The sequence below is a fragment of the Aythya ferina genome (assembly GCF_964211825.1).
Source record: "Aythya ferina genome assembly, chromosome: 6".
Lineage (NCBI taxonomy): Eukaryota > Metazoa > Chordata > Aves > Anseriformes > Anatidae > Aythya > Aythya ferina.
The window spans coordinates 20,901,403-20,922,253 of NC_140303.1; the positions used below are offsets into that span (position 1 = coordinate 20,901,403).

Consider the following 20,851-nt stretch of genomic DNA (forward strand, 5'->3'; position numbering starts at 1 on the left):
TTTAATAACTTAAATTACCAGCTGAAATGGGAAAAATATGTCTGAATCACCACAAAAAATGTTTTCAACAAATCCTTTCAGTGGATGAGCAAGGCTGCTGAAATAAGAGTAACATTTGCACAGAAAATGTAGGGGCTTCTGAACATTGTATCAGGATTTTCTCCATAGCTTGATATACGGGAAGAGTACTGCCAGTTAGCAGTCTTTTCCCCATGCAAAACTCAAGACCCCTTACAATAAACACCTGCATCCAAATCTCTAAGGATAAAAGATGATTCCTGAATCATAACACAGTCTTACCTCTAAATGAAAAAAAAAGTGTACATCGCTAGCAATTTTTGGATGAACATCTTAATAAAATGCTTACATTACTTCTCATTTGGTAAAAAAGACAGCTAGCAGCATTTCTTGCTTTGTAGTGAATTTTGTTAATTACTTGTATTATCCTGTTTCCACTTGAAAATGCAAGTTTTATTAGGACAGTGAGTCTTTTAGTGAGAAAAGATGTATGTGTCCTCTGCTGGAGTGGACTGTAAGTTTGAGGCCCTATATCCTGTACACTGGACTTCAAAATATATTAGCAGATAGGTGTAAGAGTTTACAGCTGTTTCTACTATACTGTTGTGGTGTTGGAAACAATCTATGATTTTTATTTTTTTTTTCAAGAAGATGCTTTGCACAAGGAAGATGCTCCAGTCAAGAGCTTGCTGCAGATAACTTCTAGTATCCTTGATAAAGCATTTACTTTTAAACCTGACAATCATCAGAATGTGCTTTTAATGCATAGCTTGGAAGCTTATTCATAAATATGTGACACTGGGTCACTGAATGAATTATAATGATAGGATTATGGATTGAATTTGGAAGAGTACGGTATAATGTTTGGGGGCTGTTTAAAACATTTTTTAAAATACTTTTCATTTATCTCCTTGCTTAACATTTACAAAGACCTCTTTCTTATCATAAAAGTCCCTGTTTATCAAACACTGATACAGGAAGAAGTTGTTTACATTTTCAGAAGTACCAACATACATCACTTATGACAAAAAAAAACAAGCACTCCATAAGAAATGCTCAATCACTGTCAATCATATGCACTAAAATATACATAAACCAAAGCATGTGGTGTGAACTATATTGGATTCAAACTGAACACAGAATTACAACTATAACAAACAAAAAACAAATAATTACAAGTGACTCATAGGCCTATTTACACATCTCACAAAACCGCTGGAAAGGTAGGTAACCATAGAAACCTGACAGCCTAAATTCAGTATTTTAAAATTTGTATTTAGTTTAAAATGCTGAAAATGATGTTTATATTAGATGAAATTCATATTTTAAAGGCTTCAGTTTTTGCTTTGATACTTAAATAAATGCTTAAAATTATTTCATCTCTCCGTTATTAACAATTTGCCTTTTAGATTTGATTTTATTCAAGTAAAGATTACAATTTATCCTTTGTTATAAAATGTCACAAATGAGGTATTTTAATACCACAAATTAATATTTCTAGCACCTCTTTAATGATCAAAATTAAATAATTATATCAAACAAACATTGCTGAACTTATTATTAAATGTTTTACATACGGACTTTCCTGAGCTGCACAGCAGAAAAAAAAAAAAAATTACTCAAATTAACTGTTAAAGCTGAAATGCTAATAGCCTTTTCTACTTATAATTCTTTTTCACTGACAATTACAATTTGCATGGCTTAAAAATTAATACTATGATTAGTACTAATGTCCTATATTTTACTTCATAATCTAAATGAGTAAAATATTATTTTTGTAGTTCACTGGCTCTTATACTTAGGTTGTAATGTTCAGTGTGTATTTCATTATGCAGATGAGCAATGGATGTCGTATAACGTGATTTAAATGGGTCAACAGTATTTTCCTATTCACATTAATCATCCAGACAGCCACAAAAAAAAATATTATTTTTTTTGAAAACTAACCCAGGGAATCTCTCTCTCTGCCCCTGATCCTTCCCACCAGCCCACCGCCACGAGCCGCAGCCACGGGGCTGCGGGAGCTGGGCTGGGTGCTGGACTCCTGCTGGGGCAGGTGCTAGGCCCTGGCGGGCGCAGCCAGGCCAGCTCTGCTCCTCCCTGTGCCAAGAATGATTCTCCTCATGGAGCTCAGCAGGAGCCACGTGTTGACAAACTGAGCCGATCTGGATCGGCAAAATTCGCTCTTGGCACAGGGACAGGCGGCCGCGCTGCATGCCCAGGCGGCCTGCCCGCAGACGTGGCGCTGGCAGCGAGGCGCCTCCTGCCTCATGCACTTGTCAGGGATCTCCCGCTGAAGGCAGAGGAGACAGGATCAGGCCACTTGTTGCCAGTTGTTTATAGAGCACATCCAAAGCACAGGCTCTGCTCTCAAGCCACATAACCATCACCAAAGGCCTTTTTTTATCATATATGGCACCTTGCAAATAGAGTGGCTATTTATAAATAATATAGCGCTTCTGCAGGAAGGCAAGCCATGCTCACGCATGCTAAAGGGAAAGCACACAAGTGCAAGAGGCCAGAGGCAACACGTGTGGCGGGGCTGGCAGTGCTGGCCTAGGTTCACCCCAAGGCGCAGGCCCCACAGGATGACCCATGGGCCACCCCAGCTGCCCAGGGCTGCCAGTGGCCCCTCACTGGGCCCCACGCCTCAGCGCTTCTGCGCAGCGAGGCCAGCTGCAAGGCTGGGCAGGCGGCAAAGTTGGGGGGGGCTGAGGGAGCGAGCTCCATGGAAGAATCAAAAAAGCAGCCTGAGCTGGGGAGAAGCTTTGGGTTGCATCCCCTGCTGCCTCGGTAGTTCCTCCAATGGATACAGTCAAACCTCAAAAAGGGCAGAAATTCGGGATGTGCTGACACCGTGCTCTCAGCAGCCTGGGGGAGGTGTCCATCCTGAGTCAGGATGGCAACTGCCTCCCCCACAGACGCTGAGCTTTAATAAGCCTTCATGAATGTCAGACACAAAAAGGGGCTTTATTCTGTGGTAGAGAAAGGGTAATAAGGTGTTTTGCATTTTCCATGCAGTGGTTTTGAAGCGCATTTTCTGGCTCCAGACACAACACCAGCCCTTCCCCACAGCACCGCCACATCCAGGAATCTCCCTCCTGAAGGCACCAGCCACCCTTTCCAGCACGGTGCCCCCCTTGCTCTTTGCACAAATGCTGGGATGTGCCAGCTTTTTTCTGTCAGGAGCAGGAGGGAAATGGTTCAAGGAAGCATCTGGAAAAACTTCCCCTGGGTTTGCACAGAGCACGGGGCTGGGGGAGAGGGCTGCATTGCCCTGGGCACACAGGCGGTGTGCCCCCCTGCCTACCCTGCTGGAGACCCCAGGGGCTTTTGAGCCACCACTCTCCTCACTTCACAACCACCACCTTTCCTCTTCTAGTTCATGAACATAGATGAAAAGGAGTAGGACCTGAGCTTCAGCTTTTAAAGTGAACTAATCAACATATGGCACAATATGAGGTTTACAACTATTTGGATCTCACCAGATTATATTTGCAGTGCTTGTGTCCCTGGACAAATGTTTCACCAGTATCTAATAAACAGCTGGCTACAACAGGCACCTTAACTGGGAAAGAGCTAAGGCATCTGTGGGCACCAGCTTTGTGGTTGATATACAGTAAATTAAACAATAATCACCACAACAATGACTACAGGTTCAGTTTTGACCACGACCTTCCCTAGGTATCAGGAACATGAAGGAATTCAGCATATTTCATTGGAGTGACAACCTATATGCAGGTCAGGATCTGACACACTTGTTTCCCCTGTGCCCATCTCATGTAATACACATCAGGAGGAGTTGAGCCAGATGGCATGCAACATCTATGAATTTCCGATGCATGTCTTCAGGATGGGCTCCAGCCCTGCCTATCTGCCCCGCCACTCTCCAATGAGCAAACTACACATTCAGATCCCAAAAACTAGGTGGTAAGGAAGGACCTCTGGGTTTCCTCACTACTCCATATCCTGCCATCAACACTCCAGCTACTATTACAAGAGATTTCCTGGAGGAACTACAAGCAGTACTTGTTGAAACAGACAATATAACACAAACTACAGCACCTGGTTATTCCCTCAAGACTGGATCAAGTCCAGTTGCACTTTAGGAAATGCTTTCTTACCCCCCAAACCTAGACCTTGCTCCCTGTCACTTCTCCTCCTGCACATGTTACAGGTGTAAGTTACCCAAACAAAACCACGCTGTCCTATCAGGTGCTTTAAAGATGGATACAGCAATGCCAACAACTGCTATTTCCCATAAAATGGGACTTTAAATAAATAAATAAGCAAACAAATAATTAAGTTCTAAACTATCTTCATCAGTCTATTCCCTCACTGTGTACATTTTATTGGGCTATTCCACCATCTGAATTTCTAAAACACATCAAGTAAGCAATGGGTTTCTCAAGAGAGGAGATCTACAAATCCTTTTCCTGAACTGAAAAGGATTTGAGCATTTTTTTTTTTTTCTGCACAGATAGTGAATCGATAAGCATCAGTAAATGTTTTGCTTTCCCTGTGATGAAGATAATCTAACTTGCCAGCTAAATATGACAGGCATTTCTTCAGAGCATGCTTAGCTACCTTGTCTGCAAAGCTGGGCAGCAATCCATGAAATTCTCCATGGGGACATCCCACTTAGCCAATTACTAATTCACATATTCAACACAGAATGCTTAGATTTTCTTGCATGATTTGTCAAACATCCACTCTAGTGCTCTTGTTCTTGTTGCTACAGGTTTGTGGTTTAAATATACAGCTTTACAACAGTATTGCCCACTGGAGATACAGACCAATGGCAGCAATTTGAGCCCACAGCTGGATCTCCCAGTTGCTCTGACTGGACTTGTCTGCTTGTAATTGAGGAGAAGTTTCAGCTAGAACCCAGCTCACTTTTGAACTTATTTATTCAGAACTTTGTTTAGATAGAAGGAGCTCTGGAGGCAGATCTGACAGAACAGACATAATTTGTGGAGATACTAATTGCATGAAAAGAACTATTTTGCAAAAGACTTCCCATTCAAATTGACACACCAAAAAAAGGCATTTTTACCTTTTTACTTAAAGGCAGAGGCATATATAACCTTAACATGACTGGAAGCTGTATAGCCATCTCCTTGTGAGCTGTCTCTCACACGTGAGACATGGGCACATACTGCATTGCATGATGCTCATGGGAAAGACTGAAGAAATAAAAAACAGGCTACCAGTAAAGCCATGCATATGGCAAATTATACAGACTGGTGCCATCAAGGAAGGTCAGTGATCCCGGCAGCCCCTGGTAAATCCAATGACAGTGCACACCCATCTTGAGAGTACTATACTAGAACCGCAGATCTGCATGTAGAAATTTTGGTGTCTTAATTTCAATAGTGCCATTGCAGCTGAAACCATCATCTTTATAATTTAAAATGCAGGCTAGTAAAGCTCTTCTTTAGACAATAACAATTAGCATGTTATTGCTCCATCCAGATGTGTTTCATGATGCACTATAAATTATTCTGACAATTATAAAACAGAGCTAGCTGGACAGAGAGAGTACAAAAGCTTCATCTGGAGAATGAGCACTGGTATTCCTGCAGCTTTCTGCAGCAGTCCAGCCACAGAACCAGACACGTTCCACGTTCAACCTGTCTTTGGTCTGGATCTTGGCAGACTTTGTCCCAACACCTTTTTTTTTGGGTGAGGAAGTTGGGTGCTAAAATATACAAAGGATGTGACAACAGACGTTATGTGTATTGACAGAATCATACCTGAGATATGTACCGGAGAAGGTATCAATTCATTTCGACTCTAAAATCATCCCCAGATCAGCAAATTCAGTGAATTATGTTCTAGAAGCCCTGCTGTACACTTAAATCATGGACAATGCGAATTCCGTTTCAAATTACCTGCATGGCCTATTGCAAAATAACATGATCATGAATTTTGATTTTATGATTCTGACCACAACTTTATTAACATCAGGGGTCCTGAATCCTACTCAGTGAACAAAACAACTACAGTGAAGTCAACTCTGACTTGTTTGCTACCACTGCAGTGGTACAGTCAGCAGAAGCAGCATGCCCATGCCCCAGCTATGGCTGCTCACAGTGCAGTGTATCATCACCTGTAGCGCCAGAGGTGACAGGAGAGAATGTGTGCCTTTACCTCAGCCACACCGGCAGATTACTTTCAGCTGGCTGAACTTCCAGTCACAACTTCCAAACAACCTGTTTGCAGCCTCCAACAAGGAACATGGTCCCAGAGGTGAGGATACTGCTGCAGCAAAAGCCACCCAAATTTGTCAAGCAGTTATATTATTCTATACCTGACTCACATAACTGGAAAAAGAAAAATGATTTCAATTACTCAGTGAAGTTAACATGAAAGTCTATCAAAATTTACTTTAGCCTGCTTCCCTCAGGTGATTACAGCGGGAGTCAGTATCACCAACTTAGATGCAGAGAGTTAGGTTGACTGAATTCCACCTTTATTGACTTGGATAGTCTCTTCAGGAAAGCTGAGATATACCTTATATTTCACTGAAGAACCAAGACTGATTTTATGCAACAGTTCTCACAAAAAGAGTTATTCGGATAAAAGAGACCGAAATAAACAAAAGCAAGATTGTCTTTATCAAGCAGGTTTTAGAAACAGCTGCCATATACTCCTTCTGCACTTTTGCAATTTTGGGTTGCTCTGCAATTAAAATTTTGCCAAAAAACATGTAGTAGTTAAGGAGAGTTCTCTGCAATGCTAAACTCTTAGATAATTTAACTACACCACCTAGAAAACAGCTGGGACAGAAACATACCAGCAAAGTAATTCTGGCTGGTACAACTTGATCTTTCTGAGGAACTATTTAAGATTTCCCAGAAGAGAAATCTTCTCATGACTTGAGCTTCTATTGAATTAGTAGGGTCTGCTAGAGCATTAACAAATCTTTAAATAATAAACCTAGACAAGTCCCACTACTTGATACATTTCTTTTAAGAACACCCATTTCATTTAGGTCTCTGTCTTGAGCCATAAAGAAGTATGTCAATAATAATCAGTACACAACAACTAGAAACAACTCTCAGAAATGAGACTTGCCTAGTCACCTCACAGGTGTTAATTCAGAAAGCACAGGGCAATGAAATTAAACCTTGTCACCACCCACAATTTCACCCATAACGCAAGAGCGTAATTCAATTCTCAGACCTGCACAAATCAATGCAGACAACATCTCATCTTGGTGTCAAACTAGGATGGCTTTGCAAGATGACTGTCCGCTTGGTTATTAGAGTAGAAGATCAACTCGTCTAGATGAGTTTACAAGCACATTCAAGAGCTACGAACTGAAGCAACATACAAGCAGACCTGGAGTGACTGCATCATGTATTAAATAAAGTTCCTTATTTTTATGACTTGTGGTATGAGGTCAGGAGCTCACTGTTATTTTTTTCCAACTCCAATCAGAAGATCTGGGACCAAACGGCTGGATTTCTGTGAGAAAAATAATTTCTTTGTCATTTTCTTTAAGTGTTATACCATGTGTGTTGACGTTCATAATTCTGAAAAATACACAATGCAGGACCTAAATTTAAGTTCATGTACATCTCAACATGAATCAGTTAATCTGAGAACATCTGATATGCCCTAGGTGTTAATGTATAAATATAGATCATGTTCATTACTGCAGTAGCCCTTCATGGTTCAAAATAAGCTTGATCTAAAATCGAAACATCCTTTTAACAGGTATTTTAAGTATAAATACATGAAAGTAAACATCCTTAAGATGTGAAAGTTGGAGACTACACAGCTGCTTAGAGTGGCTGGTTATTTATCTTCTAAACTAGAGAGACTACAATATGACCTTCAAAAACCCTCACAAAAGTTTTCTCAGGCTGCACTCTATAGAATAAGTCTGCCAAAAGACTTCTGAGGAGCACTGAAGAGTCCTTTATTACCATTTTCTAAGACTTCCATGTAGCATAGCAGTTTATTGAACACTTGTTTTCCAACATTTTCCTCTTTGTTTAGAAATTAGGGCATACAGGGAAAGACATCTACTGATTTGGAAAGGATAACAACTCTAAAAGGAAAACTCCCCAGGGAATCAGTCATTTAACAAAACAAACAAATGAACTTTCCATACTTTGTTTCTATGTCATAAAACATTTCCAGATTGTTTTCCATTCAAATAATATGTTTTTAATACGCACTATGTTAAAGGAACTTAAAAACTAATTTCAAACTTCCTCTGTCCAAGAATCTCTGTAGTATCATATGTTATCATATGGATAAAGCCCTTTGCCAACAAACAGTTCCATTTGTAAACATTACCTTAGATGTTTTCTCTTATACCCTTTCCATATTTCCTTTTCCTATGCCCATTTACAAGGACTGAAAAGACTTTATTTAAGTAAAAAAAAAAAAAAAAGTTTATTATCAATGTGTTCTGCTTCTCTACACAGGAAGAGAAAAGTTACAGCTGTTTAGACAGAAGTGTAAGAAGGGACAAAAGGAGCATTTGCCAAAAGAGAAGAAGGAAGAAGATCTACATGTTTGACAAACAAAACCCAAGACATACAGACACCATGAGATATGACTGAATCAGAAGAAACCCTTACCATATAATGACCTGACTTCAGATGTTCTGACATGTTTCCTTTAAAAAAATCTTCTGTAATCTTTGTATCACTACAGAACACAGCCATCCAATGGTGTGACTTGAACTGCTGAACACAAAGTATGAGTAACTTTTCTTAAACAGAAACTAGAGCTTGACTTCATACAGTGCCTTTCATACTTAGTGCGTTACAAATTGCTTTAAATACTGGCAGGCAAACAGCCATTATACACTCAAGAGCTCATACATAATAATACTTAGCATTTTTATAGAGCTTTTCATCTTCAAAGTGCTTTACAAACAACTCATTACTCTCAACCAACGCACCTGCAAAGTAGATAAATATCTGTACTGTGGGTGGAGAAAGAGACAGGAAGTTCACTGGCTTATCCAAGGCCATGCACCACCAGCCTTGAAGCCCCTAGCTCCTGGATTCTAGTCCTACAAATAACTTCAACACAGTCTTGTGTTGAGACTGTAACTCTTCTTCAACCATACAGCTGCAGGAGGACTTGCCTCACTAACAAGAGGATGCCAGCAGATGAGCCTACCATTCCTGATGCTGGCAAGCTCCTCAGGGCTGTTTTCTCCCACCAGAACCATCAACCCAGGAACGTGTGAAGCCCAGACACCAAGGTGAGACTCATGATGTACACTCTGAAGCTGATTCGCCACCAAACAGCAAGCTGGCAAATCTTCTACTTCAGCAAAAGCCTTGGTGTCTCCCTTACTTCTCAAACTGCCACACATTTTCTGTGGCAGGGGACTCGTACAATACAGACCAACAGAAAACTTAAGTTTGTGGACTCCAGGTACAGCCACAATACAAGAAAACAACTTCAGCTTCCTGCCTCAGGCAATCTAATGATTCAAAACTTTGAATGAACTTTGTCTGGTAAGGGCAGTAACTCTCTCCCTTGCTGGTGAATGGAAAAATAATCTTAATGGGATTTTACCACATGATTATACTTCTACTTTTTGATGCATAAAAATATCAAGTATGATTTTTTTTCATGCCTTTTTTAAACCTCAGAAACACCAAGAATGTCAAACCTGGAACAGAAAAGAAGCCTGGGAGATGTAAACTGTAATACAATACATGTAATGTACTACAGCAGACTTTCTATTCCCTAACCACAGGAACAGAATCACTGATTTTTTAGTAAAGGCATCTTTATTTTAGATGCTTGTTTGTCACTAGATTTAAATGAATAAATCTGAGAATCCTTATCTGTTCATTTTTCACATTTATGATGCCAGAGCTTTACATGTTCTCCAGTCACTGTAGTTCCTCCCACAGAAAACAGCTCATGCTCAGAAAAGTAAGTTTCAGACAAACTGCTAGAACAACAGAAAAACAATAAATTGTTGAAGGCCAATTTTTCCACATTTTTTCTTAGGATATCAGGGGAAAAAAATCTTTCTACAAGTAATGATGTATATATAAAGTTAGGTAGGTAAATGTGAGCAGTAAGAGACAAATGAACGATGGCAGAAGTGTATGTAGATAGAATAATAACTAACATGTTCTGCATGCATGTCCAATCAACCTGGTCATAAAAGCTAGAATAGGAACAACACAGCAGCTGTTAATTACTCTTCTCATATCTTAACTTTCTAAATTTTACAAAAACAAACCAACCAAACAAAACAAAACACAAGGTCACACAATTCAAAACAATGAGGAAACAACTCTTGACCATTGAGCAGAAATTATGAGTTCCCCACATTTAGAAGAATTTTAAGATATATATTTTTTTTAAATGACAAAAATACATTTTCTCATGAACATAAAGGCATATATATAAGAGCAAGCTAAAAATAAAACATACAGGAAATGCAATTAAATTTAATTAGATTGACCATTAACTCTCTCTCTGCACTCAAAAAAAAAAAAGTTAAAACATTTTCTAAATACAAAAATGCAGCATGATAAAGTTCTGCTGCTAAAATTATATGCAATGTTTGTGTAATGCAGCTTTTCTCACAGAATGAAACAGATTAAAGGAGAGACATGTAAGAAAAAAAAATCAACATGCACTAAACTCTGAAAACATAGAAATGACAATATCATAAAAAAAACAACACATCAGAGTAACACTAATACTGCAACATTTTTTGTTATTTTGTTTAATAACTTGTTGCTTTATTTGTAAGCAGCAATCAAGAGATGCAAAAAGAATTTCTTTTGTTGCCTGTACTTTTAGCTGCTCCTATTTTCATTCTATTTTAAAAAGAATCTTTTCTCCTAATCATCAACAAAGTAAAACCAGATTTTACTAGTGGTGAAGTACATTATCCATCAGCATAAGGTGATACTACACAAAAAACAACACAGAAAATAAGAGGAGTCAATGCTTGAACACAGCTTTCCTTCAATTCCCTTGGGAATCCTGGTACTACAGGTCTTGGATTCCCAAGCAGAGGGGATCATGTTCATCATGATCTACAGCTCATCTGGGACTAAATCCAGGTAGACTGCTTGATGAAATATAGGCGCCATCAGGTAACAGGAGTGGTCATGGAGACTACAGAAATGTGTAACTAAAAACTACAAAATGAAATTAAAACACTGCTGTAGCCAAACAGCCCCCTTCTACTGGATGCAGTAACTAAGTCAGAGAACACACAAAGCACAGACCACGCCCTATTTACTTTCTCTTCCTTTTTCACCTATGTAATACGAAAGTTAGACTAAGCACACAAGTATGTTTTAACAAACATTTCTGATTTTAATACAAATACTTAGGAAAGGAACCACTGTGACAAATGCACACAGCTTGAAAAGACAAAGCATAAATAAATAAATAAATAAATAAATTTTACATATCCTACTCCTCCTCCCACTTCATTACTTCAAAATATTTTCAAATTAAAATTTATTGCTAATAAATATAGCAAGATCAACAGCACTGGGGTGTGGTGGTCAGAAGCACTGCAAGCCATCCAGCAGTGGCACCTCACCACCCCAAACTGTCACAGAGAAGAAAAGAGAGCAAGTGTTTCGCCACATGTGAGTTTCCAAGGGCTATGGGACTGTGCTTGTTCAGGAGTGGGAGGAGAAAAGGATTAGAAAGAGGAAAAGATATACAATCCCAAATGGCAACTGAGGAGTTCATTGTAATGAGGAATCCTACAGGCAGTTTTAGCACAGAGAAGGCCTTGTACAGACTGTATACATGATCAGTCTCTATATTAAAATTACAGTTTGCAATGAAACTGCAAATTTATCTCTGAACATTGTTAAAAATTCCTAAGCTTTCACTTAAATTTGCTCATGGATCACAACTGGCAAAACCACAGCATCATATCTCATATGTACAAATATAATGGAAAGAAAAAACAGCTTAGATTTCACAACATCAATCTCCACTGCAGCTTTAGCTGCAAATCCAAAAACAGAAGGAGCCTATCTTCAATTTGACTTCAGCAGAAACCCAAACTTCAGAATAAGAAATGAAAATACCACAGCACTATGTTAGGGCAATTGACTGAAACAGACTTTTTTTTGGAGGGTAGCCTCAAACTTATCCTCTAATTATAGCTGTACGTAAAAAAAACACACAAGAAATAATTGGTGTTGTATCAGAACAGAATAGTTCAGTTTCCAATGCAGAACTGTTAACCACCTGTAACACAAAATTTCAGATCTTTATAGCTATGTGGGATGTCACTTTTGTGTACATCTTTAATACAGCTTCTGGTCTGCTTAGGGAAATTCAGCTTTATTACTTTATCAGAATCTGGAAAGCCACTTCATATACATCCACTTTTAAACTATGTGTTAACCTGGCAGCTTAGAAATAGCAGGCATTAGCGCAGGCTTCAGACTCCATTTAATTCTCCTGATGACACTCTTACACAAGACCCTCCGCAAATTACTCCCTTGGCACTACAGTTTCTCCATCCATCAACTGCTGTTAACAATTTCAGTCCCTTTTGTCTGCTGTAGATACCTGGGCTGTGAGCTCTCTGAGGCAGAACCTGTTACACTATATGCTCACGTGGCATCTCATCCTGTTACTTCAGTTAGAGAAGCTATCTGCTCTAAAATACAGTATCACTCACAATTTGAGATCCAGAATTTCCTCAGCAATGTTTCAGTCCTTCATCCTTTCCCTTCAAATGCTACATATTGCAGTAAACAAGCTCAGAGACCACCAGAGACCTGTCATATACTATACTACTGTTCCTGATGTTTTAGTAAAAGAACGTGCAAGAACGAAAAACCAGACTTCACTTGCAGTTTAACTCTGCAAAAAGGCTTGTCAGGGTGATCTTCTGATGCAGACTTTAAAGGCCTGGATCTTTTTTCTTAAATTGAATCCTTAGATCTTGTGAAGCAGTATCTGTTATATCACTGATACACTATATCCATACAGAGAAGCCTGAATCAGTCATTTAGGTCTCTGCAGAGCAACACTAAGGCTCACATGCTAACACCACTTCTGTTCTGAGTATAGATTTCAGCCTGAAGAGACTGACTGCTTTAGAAAGAGATGAAGCAAAAGAGTTCAGAACAAGTATGCCTGTCCCAAGACAACACTGAAATACAAACCATAGACATGACTTTGTTTCAGACTTTGCTTCTACTACACAGTATTATTTTAAGCCTTTGCTTATATACCTGAAGCCAGGTAAGGAAATGTCACGCAAGGAAAGCAAAGTGGAAGTGGTGCATGCAAACAGGGAGTGCTCATCACTGATGGGTATCCTAACGTCTAACTCTGAAGATTGAGTACTGTAAAACTGTGTAGAACACAGCTGAAAGCCGACTTCCTGTAACGGGCCACATCAATTTCTTAGTAAAGGACTTCTCAGAACATCTGGGCATTTTCCTTCAGGGTCAGTAGCCCACAAACACAGCTGAGCACCAGCCCTCATAGCGAATCACTGCACTAGGGCACTGAGTTGCTGCAGGCTGTAAAAGTTTCAGAGCTCTGTGATGGAAATAGATAGAAAAAAGCTCCCTTCCATCTAGGAAAAGGTCCAGCTGAATGTTAAGAAGAGAGACTCTGTAAAATGGAAAAGGATACATGTAACACATATTTCCCAAACAGTTCAATTTTGCCAGGATTACAGCTTGGCTTACTATACTACTTCCAGTATCTAAAAATGTACCTATCCAATACATTTACTACAGACTAAATACTGGCTGATATAAGATACTGTCTGGGACCTGGTCACCCAAGGCACAAGGCATACAGAGCAGAAAAAGCTTTCATAAAGCTGGTGGAACAACGCAGTCTTCAGGGATACGTTATGAATTTTGTCTCCGTGTGGATATTAGTTACAGCCACAGTGGTGGCAATCTGGCACAAGGCCAATGTGTACCCTTCCACAGAGAAGATGACCAAAACTGGGGCAAGTGGCTGCATGAGGGGGCACAAATCAGCAGAGCTGATTGTAGCAGAAAACTCCAAGTTTCTGCTGCTGGGTGAGCCGGCTGCTGCATGGCGACAGCAGCCTTCTTCCCCCTCCCAGCCATGTCTGCAGCTGTGGGCCAACAGGCCTGGGGAGCTGGCCAAGGCCGCATGGCCTCCACTGCAGCAGCCGGTCTACGGAGAGGTGGACAAGGTGATCCAATTCTCAGCCACGGCTGGACACCTGCAGAGGACAGTCCTCCCTTTGAATATCATCTTGGCTGATGCCGATTGAGAAAAAGAATCTAACAGGAAAACCGCACCCTACCAATACACCCCCAGTTAGAAGTGATGTATCTTGTCAGAACAAAGGCTCTGTGTGCTGCCAACAACACATTACCTCTCAGCTGAAAGAAGAGAACAATTAAACACTTTATTGAAAGGGGAATATTTTTTCTCTCATGCCTCAAACCATGAAAGTATATGTCTCCCTGAGAGTTACTCATTGCTGCACTGTTGAAATGGGAATAATTCCTTGTCTGCCTGCTTATTTGCAAGACAGGGATGGAAATACCTCAGGATGATTTGAAAATGTTAAAAGTGTACTACGATCAAATGGTTTGAACTTCCACCGTGCATCATTTGCAGCTGATAATGCTAATGTTAAATCCTGGAGACATGAGTCTGTCTACAAATTAATGGAAAATGTGAATTAACATTTGCTTCCAGATAATTGCCCAGCTCATATATTGCACAGTGCAGCCAAGCATCATTTGATCTTGAAAACTCTCTGACAAAAGTTTTCAATCACTTTTTCTCATCTACCAAAAAACCTTCAGACTTATAGGACATATTTCATTATCAGTCTGGAATACTAGGCAATGTTTAGTCAAGTCCCCCAAAGACTGATATGTGTTTATTGTACAGTTATTTTTTTTTTTAAGTGAATTAGATAGCTTTAAAGTATTAGAAGTTACCATAGATGAGGACTAAATATTTGTAAATTTTTGCACTGTACATTTCTAAGTTTAACAGTGATGAAGATATGGGTGAAAAGATGTTTTTTGTATTTGAATATCAACAGTGCTGAGAATTTTTTTATGATTCATTCTTAATATGAGAATAATCTCATATATGCTAAAGTTTATTGGTACACTTATGAAAAGGTAGGCTGCTTTTAAAATTTTACTCCTATTCCAAATCTCATTACCAAAAAGATGGAAACAGACTGATTCAGTAGCATATTCAAAAACCTGGCATTCATGTTTCAACTTGACAGAGAAGGAAAATGTTTTTTTTCAGAGCTCTGAAAAACATTCTCCCTTTGCAGGTAGTTGAAACTAAAGAGGTTTTGGATATATATTACTCAGTGAAGCTACAGATTTGACCTTGACTGTGCTCCTAAAATCAAAAACCCATGAAATGGGTTATTTCCAGCAGGTACTTTATTAAGCTATTTATTGAACCACCTCTAAGATGTTAACTCTATAGAATGTTTCTGTATGCTAGCATGTAGAGTTCACCATAAAATGATACTTTGAAAATTGACTGTCTGTTTTACCATATTAAATAGCAAAGCCATATCTGATCACACAGAAAAACACTATGTGAAATTAAATATATATGCTTTAACTAGAGGAAGTAAACTAATTGCTTCATAGTGCCTCAGTTACTTGTCTGCATCATTTCCTATTACTCCACTCTCTGCAGGGTCTGAGCTAACATTTCTGATTTCTGTGATGCTTCAGAATAGCTTGATTATTTTCTTAAAATTACCTTATTGGAGAAGAGGTTGTTACTCCTTTGAAATACTCAATTTTGCCTAGAGTAGCTCTGAAGGATAGACAACATTCAATCATCGCATCATTGACTAGACTCGCAAACTGAACAGATCTATACAGCCCAAATAAAATGCATTGCAATATTGAAAATGATACTAATTAAAAAAAGACCTCTAATGAGATTCAGCACTTCTAGGCAAACTTGGATTAACACGGTTTTTAAGCCACAATGCAACAAAATCATACCCCAGCTATGCCCCTCCGTTTGTTTTTTTTTTTTTTTTGGGGGGGGGAAGATTTAAAAGCATATATTTATGTATCTCCTCTTCATGTTACTAAGGAAGGTGAAAAAAATAAAATTCTCAGAAAAAAAAACTAACATTTTGAAATAGCTATGCATCCAAAGAATAATAATATCTCACAATAACTCTGGTGCTGGACATAAAAACAGCCCAAAGAAGAAATCTACTGCTTCTACACATGAGCAGGGGTGAAGTCTTATCGGCACCTGTTTAGGATGCTTGCACAATTTTCCAGTTGTGCAAATATGCAGACTAGGTAAAGCACAAGCAAACATACAGCCTGTGCACACAGACTACATATCTGAGAGATGTATCACACACCTCCAATCTACAATAACTTAACCTTAAAAGTCTGGCAATAACATGCAGCATAGATGGACCACTCATTCATCGGTAGATAGGGAAGCAAGATAAGAAATCAGTTCTATCAGTATTTAACACAGTAAGTGACTTGTTTTACATGATATGTCTTCTCATCAATTATTTTCCCATGGCTCCAAGTCCTGAAACTTCATTACAAGCAATTAGGGGCTTCTACTCTACAATAATTTACTTGCCTAAAATTAATAGATCAATGAAAGATTATTATGCCTTAAATCATAGAAACTGTATTTGGAGACATGCAGTTCTTTGACGTCTTCCACTTTATTTTATTACCAATGAACATCACAGATGCAATTATTGTAATACTTGAAACTATCGTAGTATTCAAGTAGACCGTTTACAAGCCCATAAAACACCATATAATCACTATCATTTATAAGTACAAACCCTGACAGGTCAACATACCATTCGATGTGTTTGTATTCTGTCTTAGTTTTCTTTTACAAATGGTAAATGCAATTGGCGCTCTTATGCACCCTCACACTCTTATCAAGTTGTGTACCTTCTCCTTAGGTTGACAGTATTGCAATTCTGACAGTAGCAAGACAGGGACTGTTCAAATAAATTGTCTGATATGCCTAACAAAAAATCACAGACTGTCTTTTTAACTTTCTGCAAGCACAATCATTCAACTTTTCTTTTTCAAACATATTAAAGACTTTTTTATGATAGCCTAATTCCTTCTGATATGTGGAGGAAGTCTTTAAACAGTATACAAACTTCCAAGATCTCTGCTTTTCAAGTGTGCTAGAAACAGTTCCATAATTATGAAAATTTTCTTTTCATCATTTGCAGAAATATTACATCAGATGTATGAAGAGATATTACATAAGGGGCTATCAAAAAGTAATTTTCATTCTATTTAGGTAGAATAGACTCCCTTCGGTGAGCAGAAATCTAATTTAAATTACTTCTGTCTTTCAATATTTGCAAATTAAATTATACTGAACTGTCCAAATCAGGGAAAATTGGATTTAGCTTAATCAGTCTTGTCTGAACTATGACAGTTTTGCTTTTTCAACTTCTGGAAATATGCATCCACTAGGGGAACTGAAGAAGTTTTGATGTCTGGAGGGAGGGATGAAAGCTTAACAAATTTAAATGGCTTGGGTCTATTAACTGGATGATAGACACAGAGTTTCCAGGTGTGGATGCAGCTGGAGGCAGTTGTACTGGTCACACATGACCACAACAATATCCAGAACAAAGTCTGCAGATGAAGAAATGCTGAAGCAAGAAATCAAGAATAGTATGAATTTGTACAATAAATTTCAATTCGAGATTCAAAACAAACCAACAACAACAGACATTCTATGGTACTACATACTACAGATGTGATTCAGTTTCTAACCGGCACATGTGCTAGTGTAAAGGTTTTGACCAGTGTCAGAAATAAAAAAGAGACTCTGAAGGCCAAATGCCCCAGCTCTTCCCAGTGTTCAGCTGAAGCTCAGATTCTAAGATTCCAGTCAAACTGAAATTTCCTTATGAATATGAGCCTTCATCAATGAAAAATTTGACACGGCTCTTGTGCCCTGCAAAACTCAGGATCAACTGTGAAGAAAAGGCTGCTATATTCTCAAAAGTTTGAAAAGACTTGAACAGAACAAAAAATAGAAGTACAGCAGAAGATCATTACCAACAACATGAGAAAACGGATTGAAATTTTATGTCAGCTGCATAGCATTGCAATATTGTGCTTTGGCTGAAAGATGAAGAATTTACAGTCTTAAAAAAAAAAAAAAAAAAAAGACTCATACAAGTCTTTCACTGAGACCATTGTAAGGTGTTTCTTTCTATTCACACATTTAAGATTTTACAACAGGAGCCAAAAAGAAACACTCACTTAACTGTATGCCCCAAAGAGCCTCCAGTCTTATTTAATCTGAGAGACAAGGTAACACAGAGGGGAAGGAATGAGAGGTAAATAACATAACACCAATACGAAAACACGTTTATCAGTGAGGTACAGAACCGTGTACAATTGCTCTGATGTGTCACCAAGGCAGCAAAACACACGGGACTGAATCGTTTCTGCTGGGCTGTGGTAGAAAAGGCACTTTCAGGAAGACCGCGCTGTGAGGAACGGCAGGAGCTGAAGAGCCTCTACATGCACGCAAAAGTTACGCGACTCAGTGGGATCGGACAGTAAACATACTTATTTCAGTCACATTTTATTCATTTTTTAACAGAAAACTAAATTTCTGACAGGAACAGCACAGTAACACACCCCCGCGGCCGCCAGCAGCGCTCAGGGCCAGCTCCCGGCACGGCGCACACCGGGGCCGAGCGCTCCTCACCCCCTGCCCCTCCGCACGGCGCCGAGCCCCCCGCTCCCGATGCCACCGGCCCGGCCCGGCCGGGCTGTCCCGCCGCCACCCTGCCGGGTGCTCCCACCGCCCGCGGGGCGAGGCCCTTCGCGCCCCGTGCGCTGAGGCAGGCGGACACGGCGCTCCGGTGGCTTCTCCCGCCGGCATCAGCCACCAACGTCCCCGCCGGGCAGCGAGACAGTAGCAGCGGCGGCGGCGGGCTGTCGCGCGCAGCTCCGTTTAACGGGCGGCGCCTGCTGCCCGCCCCTCTCCTCTCCTTCCCTCCTCCCTTCCCTTCCCTCCCCGCCCCGCGGCGGCGCGCTCACCTCCGCCCCGCAGCACGTTGACAGCTCTGGGCGCCGCCATCTTGGCCGCGTGAGGCGGGATCACGTGGACGCGACAGGCGGGGCGCGGCGGGAGCCGTCCTGCCTCGCGCCGCGGCCGTTGCGCGCGCGCTGCGTGAGGCGAGTGCCGCCCGCGGCCGTTAGGGCAGGGCCGGGCCGGGCCGGGCCTCCGCGACCGTCAGCCCCGGCGGGGCGCCTCGGGACGGGCCCTGGCGGCGGGGCGGCAGCGCCCCCGCCGCGGGGTCTGTGAAGGGCGCACGGCTGCTCGCCCCTGCGCCGTGTTGTATGTGGTGAGGCTGAGGCGTAACGCCCCGCGGTCTGTCAGCTTCCCGGCAGCGAGACGGCGCTTCCCAAGGGGGCCGGCGGTCCCAGCGGGGCTGCAACCGTGTCACTCCCCAAGGGCTAAAGCCGCCTCAATGTTTTATTCGAGTTCTTTTTAAAGTTTTTCTTTCCCCCTGTACTTTTTTATTCCGTTGTAGCAAAGTAGCTTTTCTGAGGAAAAGAATGAACTACGCAGTCCAGAATGCTGAAGTAAGTTTTTGCTGTTAAGTTTGCTGTAGAGGCATATGCAGAATATGAAAACTTGAACCATAAAAGTAGAAACGGCAATTAACAAGAATAGACTCAAAGCCCAAGGCAGATAGGAATGGTGATGTTATTTACCCCTGTTATTTACTCCGAAAAAAAAGCTTGAAAAATATATGAACTTAAAAGTTACACTATAAGAATTTTTGCCTTTAAGGAGCAAATTCCAAGAGTTCTCTGATCACAAAAAAAAAGGTGCTGCAGTCATCTCAGTGGTCCTGCATGGACATCACTAGCACAAGTGCATCGGCTGATTAGCTGCCACGGCACGATAGGCGGCCTATCATGTAACTTATATCCAGACCACATAGCAGTTTAAAAGATCAATACAATATCTTGCACTGCCTCCAAAAATGAAACAACTCGCTTTGTACAGCCACATTCCGCACCAACTGACACGTTTCATGATAGTTACTCAGTGAGGGCACTATGATAGGATTTTAACAGAAGAAAAATAGAGCTAGAAATAAGTCAAGAAACAGCTTTCCTAAGCTGCCTAGTTACACCTTATGAGCATCATTACCAGCTACTCCCTGGTGAGAGGTATGTACACATCTAATTCGCAGAGCAAGTCTTTTCCTTGTTGCTAGTTCAACAACACAGTATGGTCTTTCAGGAGTTTGAATTTCATCAGGCACCAGCTTACCTTATTTTTCCTCCTGGCAAGGCTTTAGGAATGCAGATACCCAACCACTGGTTCTATGACAATGATGTACAGCATAAAGCAGTCACACGTTATGGCTGCTTCGCATACGTAACTACATGTCTGCTGGAGTGGGAGTGCTTATATGTGCCTGTAGAGAACAGCGTACTTCAGATAAAAGTAGCCATGGATGATGAGTAATTCACTATCATCTTTTCCTGAACTGTCACTGAAGGAGAGAAACAAAATGCCCCAAGTTAACCTAGTCTCACCTATCTTACGTGAGTCATATATTTCCTACTTGGGGGAATCAAAGGCCACTGTGAGAGAAAATAATGCAAACATTTGGCTTTTGTCTGTTGCTATAAGGCTGTAATTCCATATTGTAACAGCCTGAAAATGGGTTGATGGCATAAGAAAATGCAAGAATTGGATACAATGCTAGAATCGTGGTGCTGCCACCCTTGTAATTACCGTGTCCTTTAGCATTATGTTGTTTCACAAATACTTGCAGATATCTGTT

At 40.5% G+C, this 20,851-nt stretch overlaps 1 protein-coding gene across 3 annotated transcripts in view; it reads right to left on the reverse strand.

Moving 5' to 3' along the window:
- The window catches only part of METAP1D (methionyl aminopeptidase type 1D, mitochondrial), a 48,252-nt gene extending 27,841 nt beyond the window's left edge, over positions 1-20,411 (reverse strand). Inside the window, exon 1 of one of the 3 annotated variants that reach the window (XM_084524452.1) lies at positions 20,332-20,411. Coding sequence is in view for 1 of the 3 variants with exons in the window: in XM_084524451.1 (XP_084380577.1) it covers positions 19,083-19,122 (40 nt within the window). In the remaining 2 variants the exon portion in view is untranslated. Of the gene's footprint in view, positions 1-8,618; positions 8,674-19,082; positions 19,171-20,331 lie in introns of those variants that run through there. The other 2 variants (XM_084524451.1, XM_084524453.1) reach the window with 2 other exon arrangements.
- Positions 20,412-20,851: the final 440 nt, after the last annotated feature.